Raw genomic sequence first — 8,722 nt, forward strand, 5'->3', positions numbered from 1 at the left:
AAAATAAAAATAGAATCATAGAATCAGTAAGGTTGGAAGGGACCTCTGGAGATCACCTAGTCCAACTTCCCCGCTCAGCAGGGTCACCTAGAGCATGGTAGACAGGGCTGCATCCAGGCAGGCCTTGAAGATCTCCAGAGAAGGAGACTCCTCAGCTAAAAGGGAACTGTCTCATGTTGCCTCTCCTTAGATGCAGAAGTAACCTGTAAAAATAAAGTAAAATAAAAGCTGAAACAGCTCCCTCATGCTCGTGCTCTGTCCCTGCAGGTTCGGGTCAAGGCCCCAAAGCAGCTGCCTCATGCCCCACCTGCCCCGCCCCAAGGGCTGCTGTTCAGTTCAAAAAAAAAAAGGGGGGGGGAGGGGCGCCAAAGCCGTTGCCTAGCGACACCCAACGGCCGCTCCCTCCGGCACCCTCTCCCCTCGGGTTCAAAAAAAGGCGGGAAAACCGCAGCCTCGCCCCCAACGGTCACTCCTTGCCCCGTCCCTTCAGGTTACAAACGAGGGAAAAAAAGTACAAAATTCTTCCTGCCCGCCCCAAGTTAACAAATAACTGCCAATGCCCTGCTTTCCTCCCGCTGGAGCAGAGCGGAGGGCTCGGCACGGCTCCCCACAGACCCTGGGCTGGGGAAACCCTTGAGTCCTTTTGGCCACGTTTTTTTATTGCTTCCCCCCTTTCCTGCTACGTTTGCCTGGGAAGTCCCCATTTTCAGAGCCCTTTCACAGGGGCTGAGCTGGGTTTTGGGGCGAGGAGGTGCAAGGGCGGGGGGCAGCAGGCCGATGGCTGCTCACCTGGCCGAGGGGGACAATTCCTACCTGCGGGCCCAGAAACAACCTGCCCTCCCTCTGCTTGACCCCCAGGTTTCCCCAAACCGTGGCCAAGGACTGGCTGGAGGGCTCAGGAATTTTCCCCTTAGAGCGGGAATGGTGAACTTGCACTCAAGTTCTAGCCTTCAGTTTAGCTCTGGCCCCTTTCTGCCTTGTTTCACAAAAAAAAGGATGGAAAAGAAAACAAAACAAAAAAAAAGGAGAAAATAAATAAGAAAAACTCCGTCTTAGAGACACGGGCTCCTCTGAGCACGTTGTTTTCATTTCATCTCCCAGGGAGCAGCAGGCACTGGCACATCTCCAGCCCCCAACCTGCACACAACCCCGGCTTGTCTCCCATGAATGCTGCATTTGTAGGTCCAGAGGAAAAAGGGAAGGAAAAAAAAATAACCCATGAAGAAAAAGGGAAAAAAATACCTGCCCTGGGAAAAGCAGCACTTCGGAGGAGGGGGACTCGGCTCGGCATGGAGCGGCTGGGCCGAGCTCTGGCCAGATGCGTGGCCCTGCTGTGCCTCCTGCCCACCGCCCAGCCCCGCGGCGAGGAGGTGAGCGGGGTCCTTTCCCCAGGGTGGTGGGTTGGGGTTGGGGCAGCCATYGCTGGGCAGTGCCAATCGCCCTCCCCCACGGCAGGGGAGTGAGCTCTGCGCCTGCTTTAACTCCGTGCTCTGCAGCTGCTGGTGACAAGTTTCGCTGTGCGCTCCACTGTCGTCTCCCGCTACGCCTCCACCTGGGTCCGCTGCGCCATGCGCAACCCCCATGCCAGCCCCCGCGAAGCCACTTTTGACCTAGACCTACCAGCCTCTGCCTTCATCTCCAACTTCACCATGTGAGTGTGGCCCTGGCGCTCGCCATCCCCTGCACCCCAACACCCCTATCCCGCTTGTGCCCTCTGCAGTGGCTCCCCGCGGTGCTTGTGCCACCCGGCCCTCAGAGCAGGAGGATGGTGGCACCATGGAACCGTGGCCCTTCGCTTTTGCCCCCCCTCGCCCTGGTCCAGGACAGTCAATGGCAAGGGCTACGTGGCAGAAGTAAAGGAGAAGCAGCACGCTCAGAAGCTGTATGAGGAGGCCCGCCAGCGCGGCAAGACAGCAGCTCACGTGGGCACCAGGTGAGGACCGAGGCAGGCAGCCTGCCAGTTGGGGGTGGGGGGGCAGGGCAAGGCCCCCTGACCCCTCCTGCCACTCTTGCAGGGAGCGGGAGACAGAGCGATTCCGGGTCTCAGCCAGCATGGCCGCAGGTGGCACTGTGGCTTTTGAGCTGCACTACGAGGAGCTGCTGCAGCGGCACCTGGGGCACTACGAGCATGCCGTCAGCATCCGTCCCGGCCGGGTGGTGGCCAACCTCAGTGTGGAGCTGAGCATCGCTGAGCGCGCCGGCCTCGGCTTCGTCCGCGTGCTGCCCCTGCGCGCTAGCCGCCTGCTCACCAATGCCCTCCGAGGTGTGCCCCCCCCCCCAACACCTCCTCCCAGCACCCATACGTGTGACAGCACAGCCCTAGCCCTAACTCTCACCTCTGCCGCAGGGGAGGCCACCCTGCCACCCTCCACGAGGGTGGAGAAGGGCACCCACTGTGCCTGGGTCCTCTTCACCCCTAGCCTCGAAGAGCAGGCAGCCTTCTCTGATGCCGGCGTTGCTGCTGATTTTGTGGTGCAGTACGACGTATCCCGGCAGGACAACACTGGTGATGTGCAGGTGCTTGGGGGGGGTGGGGGCAGGAACACACTAGGGTGGTGTGGAGCCACATGAGGCCACTGCCAAAGCACTGACCGCACCGTGCCCCCTGCCCCCCCGATCCTGCCCCAGATGTACGATGGCTACTTTGTGCACTTCTTCGCACCTGGGGGGCTTCCCCCAATCCAGAAGGAAGTCATCTTCATCATCGATGTCAGTGGCTCCATGACTGGCACCAAGATGAAGCAGGTAGAGGGAACAGCGAGGGAAGGGGGCTCCTGCCCGCGGCCCCTCGCACACTCAGCCCGTGCCACCGCTGCCTGCAGACCAAGGCAGCCATGCGCACCATCCTCCGGGAGCTGCACACCCATGACTGTTTCAACATCGTGGCCTTCTCAGAGAACATCAGCGTGTGGCAGGCGGATGGCTCCGTCCCGGCCACAGCGCCCCACATCCGCAGTGCCACACACTATGTTGACAGCCTGCAGGCCGAGGGCTGTGAGTGTTGGGCTGGTGCTGGGAGGGGCCAGGCAATGTGGGTACCTAGCCAGCTGCCATAACCATGTCTGCAGGGACCGACATCAACAGAGCCCTGCTGATGGCCGCCTCCGTGCTGAACCGGACCCGCATGGTGGAGCCAGGCCGCAGTCGCCTCCAGATGCTCATCTTCCTGACGGATGGTGAGGCCACGGCAGGGGTGACAGCAGGCGCCCGCATCCTAGCCAACACCCAGCGCGCCCTGGGTGGCACCGTCTCCCTCTTCGGCCTGGCCTTTGGCGCAGACGCCGACTTCGGGCTGCTGCGCCGCCTGGCCCTGGAGAACCGTGGCCTTGCCCGGCGCATTTATGAGGACGCCGATGCTGCCCTGCAGCTGGCTGGCTTCTATGATGAGATCGCCAGCCCCCTGCTCCGCGATGTGGAGCTCTCCTACCCAGGCCAGGCAACTCGCCAGCTCACCCGCAACCTCTTCCCCAACTACTTCCAGGGCTCTGAGCTGGTGGTGGCTGGCCGGGTGCCACCGGGGGCAGCCCAGCTCCACATCCGTGCCACGGGCCAGGGCCAGGAGGGACGGCTCCGCCTGGATGGCGAGGTGGCTGCCAATGCCACCGAACTGCCACCTGGCTGCTCCCTGGACCCTGTGCTCATCGGTGCATTCGTCCAGCGCCTCTGGGCCTATTTCACCATCCAGGACCTGCTACGGGCCCGCTTCCGTGCTAACGACACGGCTGCCCACCGCCTGCTCACCGACCGGGCCACCAACCTATCCCTTGAGTACCATTTCGTCACCGCCGTCACCTCGCTGGTGGTGGTCACGCCAGAGGAGGAGGAGGAGGAGGGCCCCACGGCCACCCCCTCTGCCGAGTCCAGCACCACTGTGGTTGCATCAGGCAGCGTCACTGCGCTGTGGCCGGCCACCACCATGCCGGCAAGCCAGCCCAAAGCCATGTGCACCACCGGGGACGAGCCAGCATGGTCCCCGGTGACTGGCACCGCAGCCCCGGTCCTCGGCTCTGTGCCGCCAGGCCTCCGGCGGGGCCCTGGGAACACCGTGCTGCTGCCGCCAGACGAGGCTGAGCTGCTTTCGCCTGGAGCCGGGGCCACACAGTTCATGGAGTCCCTCGACCCACCAGCTGTCTACACCATCCTCCCGGCCGGAGGTGAGGCTGGGACCCCATCACCCTGTGGCTGGGACCTTTAGTCCCCTCTTGCATCCAACCCCCCCCAACATCCCTCTCCCCCGCCAGGGCTGCTGGACCATGAGGACGATGCAGGTAACAGCCCCCCCCCCCATGGCAGTGGAGGGAGGCCCAGGTGTCCGGGTTCCCCCGCCACCCCTGACCGCAATGTCTTTCCCTTGCAGATCCTATGGGCAAGAACAAGGACAAGGATGATGTGGGTATGTCACCGGGGCGGGGGGGGTGGGACAAGGCATGCAGTGAGGTTGCATCCCACGCYCTGCCCACGCTAACCCCCTTCTTCCCTCTCCAGCTGCCTCTGGCCCCACCTTCCTCACCTTCTCTGCCTCTGGTAAGGGGGTGCTGCTGGGGCTGGGGCTGGGGCTCCCAGGAGGAGACCCTGGTGCTCCCTAACGCCTGCCATCCCATTCCCCTGCAGCTGACGGTGACCCCCACTTTGTCGCCCACCTGCTGGGGGCAGCGCAGCCTCTCTGCTTCACGCTGGATGGGCGCCCGGGGGACGTTGTACGCCTGGTGACCGACCCTCGGCTCGGTGAGACAGGCAGAAGCCTGCGTTCCTGCCCCCCCACCCCCGCCCCCTCCCTGCTGCTGCCCCTGGCCTCGCGGTGCCCAACGGGGTTGCTCCCCCCTGACAGGGCTGACAGTCAATGGGCGCCTGGTGGGGGCCCCGCCGTGGCCCGGCGCCCCGCGCTACCCCCGCACGTTCTTCGACACCTTTGCCGTGGTGCTGGCCCGCCCAGGCGCCCCGGCTGCCGCTGTCACCGTCACGCTGTGGGGTGTCACCGTCCGCGGGGAGCCGCCGCTGTTCCTGCCCTTCTCCCGCCCGGCTCGGCTGGCCCGGCCCCCGCTGGTGCTGGCTGTGGGGCCGGGGGGCCGCCTCCACCTCCACCTGGGCCCCCACCTGGCTGCTGTGGTGCTGCGGCACCGCTACAGCCACGCCAGCGCCCTGCAGCGTGACCACCTGGGCTTCTACGTGGCTGACGGCCGCGGGCTGTCCCTTGATGCTGGCGGGCTGCTGGGTGAGTGCCACCGTGGTCCCCGATGCCGGGGGGCAGGGACACCCCCTGCGGCCTTGGTGACGTTTTCCCTCTCGCCCCGTGCAGGCCTCTTCCGTGGCGCCAGCCTGCGGCTGTCGCGGGGGCCACCGGCTGCCTGGCTGCGTGGCGCTGGGGCGGCGGTGCCGGCCACGCTGGTCACCAAGGCGCTCCAAGGCTCCCGGGGCCCGGCCCAGCCTTCCCCCTGCTGGCTCGTGAAGCGCCCCGATGTGCCAGCACTCCTGGGGGGCCCCTACACAGCCTTCCTCGCCTCCCACCTCCTTGAGGCCTGAGGAAGGCCACAGGGGAGCCCCGCCGCTGGACCCCTACATCCCTGGGGCGCAACTGGAGCCTGAGGAGGTGGGGACACCTGGCTACCAGGTCCCAAGGGCCCTGGGGTGCAGGGAATGCTAGCCACCAGCTGCCCATGGCCCTGGGATACAACTGGAGCCTGGGGAGGTGGAGACACCCGGCCACAACTGGAGCCCAAGGACACGGAGACTCCCACCCACCAGCTCTCCACCGCCCTGGGACACGGAGCCCGCTGGTTGCTGGGTCCTCGACCAAACCCAGGATTCCCCTGCTCCCCTCTCCCATCAGGGGCCAGGACACAGCACCTGGAGCACGCGGGACTGCCCAGCCTTGCACACCCACCGTGGACCGGCGAGCTGGACGCCTGGGCCCTCGGGGCCTCCCTCCTCCCCCCCAACATGCCGCCTGCAGATGCCTGGACGCTTCCACACTTTTATTTCAAACACAGTATTTTAAAATAACTTTTGTGAAAAATAAATCTCTGGGGAGGTAGCAGGAGGTGCCAGGGCAGTGCACACCAGGGCAGTGCTCAGAACTGCATGGCAGCTGTCAGTGTCTCCGAGAGCTTGGTGGCGAGTTTCTCTGTGGGAAGGGCAGTGGTGGCACTCAGTGGGGTGGGGGGAACAAGGCCGAAGCTGCCTCCCCCCTGCCCTGAGACACACCTGCTCGCCGCTGCAACTTACGCCTCCGCTTGCCTGCGGCCTGCAGCGCCTGGCCCTGCAGCAGCGGGTCGAGGGCAGCCACGTCCTCCAGGCGGGGGGCGGCAGGAGGTCGCACTGGGGCAGCAGCGGCGGCCTTCGGCCGAGGCTTCAGCTCCACTGTCACAGCTGCAAACTGGGGGCAGAGAAGGGGGTGGGGGCGCCGGGGCTGCACCTCACTCCCGTCGCTCCCTTTCCCTCTTGCTTCCTCCACCCCGTCTCTACCTCCAGGTTGCTGCCATCATCCTCCATGGCCTCCTCCTCACACTCGTCCTCAGCACCTGAGGCCTCCTCTTCCTCCAGGGTGCAGGGAGCCAGGCCGACACCACTGGCCACGGCTGGCAGCGCTGTGGGGGTGGCGAGGTGAGCCTGGATGCCAGGGTCCCTGCCCAGGGAGGGGGCGTGAGGACAGAGGCCAGGCCCTGCCGGGCCGCACTCACCTGCCAGGGCCTCTGCATCGCCCTGTTCCAGCGCTTCCAAGTCGAGGGCAGGTGCCAGGGCTGGCAGGATACAGGCATCCAGCGTGGTGGGGGCGGCCGGCACCTCGGGGGGGACGGTGTAGTAGGAGATCTTCCCGCTGCGGGAAGAGCGGAGCGGGTGGGACACACACACACACGCGTGCATGCACACCCTGGGGCCGGCCCAGCCTCCTGCCCCGCTCCCCTCTCCTCGCCCCCGCACCTGGTCCAGTCGCGCAGCAGGGCGGCGGCAGCAGCGCGGGCGTCGGGGAGGCCGCCGGGGCGCAGGCGGCCCTGCCGCCGGGCCAGCAGTGCCAGCAGGCGCCGGGGGTCCTCGCAGGGGGGCACCCCATACAGCTCCCGCACCTGCGGGGGGAGGGGGAAGGGGGGCAGCTGGGGGCAGGACCTGCCAGCCCTTGGCCACGCCCCCAGCCCCATCGCTGCAGTGACTTGGGCACCTCCCCACGACTGCGGGGACGCGGCTTTGGTCCTCCGGTCACCGTGGGGATGGTCCCGCCTGTGGGTCCCCCCCCATGGCTGCCACGGTGACAACCCCACCAACCTGCCTCAGTCACCGCAGCAATAGCCCCCCCACCCTGCAGTCACCACAGATGTGCCCCCCCTCGCCCCACAGTTGCCATGGTGACAGCTCCCTGTCCCGTGGTCGCCATGGTGAGAGCCCACCCCCCGCCCCACAGTCGCCGGGCCCCACCTGGTCAGGGCGGAGGCGGCGCAGGATGGCGGCAGCGGGGCCCAGAGGGTCGGCGGAGTGGCGGGTGCCTAGGCCCCCGCACAGAGCGGCCCCGGGCCCCCCCGCCACCACCCCGGGGCAGTCCAGGAGCCGCAGCCGCCGGTCCAGCTGCACCACCTGCAGGCACCTGGGGGTGGGGCCATGTCAGGGCGGGGCCCTGCCAGCCGCACCCCCTGCCTCACCCCGCCCCGGGAACGGCTTACTTGGTGATGCCCGGCTGCGCCCCCACACGGCAGGCCCGGCTCCTCTTCAGGCTGTTGATGAGGCTGCTCTTGCCCACGTTGGGGAACCCTGTGGGGCGGCGCGGGGAGGGTTTCAGCGGCAGGGCCCAGGCGTCCACGAACCCCTCCCCCCAACACTCACCCACGACGCCCACGGTGATGGCTGTCTTGACGTCCTGTGAGCGGCTGTAGTTGGCCAGCACCTGGAGCAGGCAGTCGGCCCCCACACAGCCCGCGCCGGCCAGCACTTCCTCTGGCACAGTGGCCACGGCCCCCCGGCTCTGCTTCTGTGGCAGGGAGGAGGGCACAGCGCAGTGAGTCTGGGGTGGGAGGTGGGGGGCTGGTGTCCAGGCACTTCTCCAGGCTTCCTCCCACACAGGGGACCCCAGTGTCCAGCACTCACCAAGTTGCGGCTCTGCTGCTGCGTGCAGGCTTTGAAGGCCACGGTGGGGAACTCAGCCCGCAAGAACTTGAGCCACTTGGCCACCACATCGCGGGACACCAGGTCTGCGGCGAGCACGGGGGTGAGTCTCCCCAGGGCCGCGGGAGGGGCCCAGGCGTGCAGGAGCACTCCCCTGCCCCTGCCACGTACCGATCTTGTTGAGGACAAGGACAAGGCGCTTGCGGGGGCCAGCACGGCGCACAGCGGCTTCCAGCCGGGGGCTGCGGCAGCCCTGGGGGTCGCGGGCGTCCAGCACCTCCAGCACCACGTCCGACGCGGCCAGCACCTGCAGCCGCCCAGGAGAACACGGAGGGGGCTGAGATGGGGCGAGGCCGCGACAGGCCACGCCCTGTCCCGCAGGCCACGCCCCCCGGCGCACACTCACCTTGCGCAGCTCCCGCCCGTAGCGCCGCAGCGACGCCTCGCCCCGGGGGCGGGGCTCGTCTGGCTCCGCCCCCTCCGCCGCCTGCGGGGACACGCCCTGAAGGAGGGGCCCCGGCGTCAGGGCCCCTTCTCCGCCCCTCCGCTCCCGTCAAAGGGCCCCGGCGCCCGGGCCTCACCTTGCGCTCGAAGGCGCGCTGCCGCCGCAGGGCGTCGTCTCGCAGCCTGGCCA

At 67.0% G+C, this 8,722-nt stretch overlaps 2 protein-coding genes across 2 annotated transcripts in view; one reads left to right on the top strand and one right to left on the bottom strand.

The window, feature by feature from the left end:
- Positions 1–5,585, top strand: part of ITIH6 (inter-alpha-trypsin inhibitor heavy chain family member 6) — a 6,143-nt gene extending 558 nt beyond the window's left edge. Inside the window, exons 2-14 of the mRNA XM_085318793.1 lie at positions 1,497–1,651; positions 1,823–1,933; positions 2,016–2,263; positions 2,348–2,517; positions 2,629–2,745; positions 2,823–2,994; positions 3,069–4,154; positions 4,242–4,268; positions 4,358–4,393; positions 4,486–4,524; positions 4,612–4,725; positions 4,829–5,212; positions 5,297–5,585. Of these exons, the coding sequence (XP_085174919.1) occupies positions 1,497–1,651; positions 1,823–1,933; positions 2,016–2,263; positions 2,348–2,517; positions 2,629–2,745; positions 2,823–2,994; positions 3,069–4,154; positions 4,242–4,268; positions 4,358–4,393; positions 4,486–4,524; positions 4,612–4,725; positions 4,829–5,212; positions 5,297–5,520 (2,883 nt within the window). The 3' untranslated portion in view covers positions 5,521–5,585. The remainder of the gene's footprint in view (positions 1–1,496; positions 1,652–1,822; positions 1,934–2,015; positions 2,264–2,347; positions 2,518–2,628; positions 2,746–2,822; positions 2,995–3,068; positions 4,155–4,241; positions 4,269–4,357; positions 4,394–4,485; positions 4,525–4,611; positions 4,726–4,828; positions 5,213–5,296) is intronic.
- A 372-nt stretch (positions 5,586–5,957) lies between these two features.
- Positions 5,958–8,717, bottom strand: GNL3L (G protein nucleolar 3 like; the record flags this gene model as incomplete). The annotated part of the gene is made up of 12 exons (XM_085318794.1): positions 5,958–6,121; positions 6,202–6,373; positions 6,463–6,584; positions 6,678–6,814; positions 6,919–7,061; positions 7,408–7,573; positions 7,650–7,737; positions 7,810–7,954; positions 8,071–8,174; positions 8,260–8,395; positions 8,495–8,575; positions 8,670–8,717. Coding segments are annotated over 12 exons (1,395 nt in total), but the record flags the coding sequence as incomplete, so codon positions are not given.
- Positions 8,718–8,722: the final 5 nt, after the last annotated feature.

Source organism: Rhea americana, unplaced genomic scaffold, assembly GCF_003343005.1.
Source record: "Rhea americana isolate MKP2758 unplaced genomic scaffold, rheAme1 scaffold_553, whole genome shotgun sequence".
NCBI lineage: Eukaryota > Metazoa > Chordata > Aves > Rheiformes > Rheidae > Rhea > Rhea americana.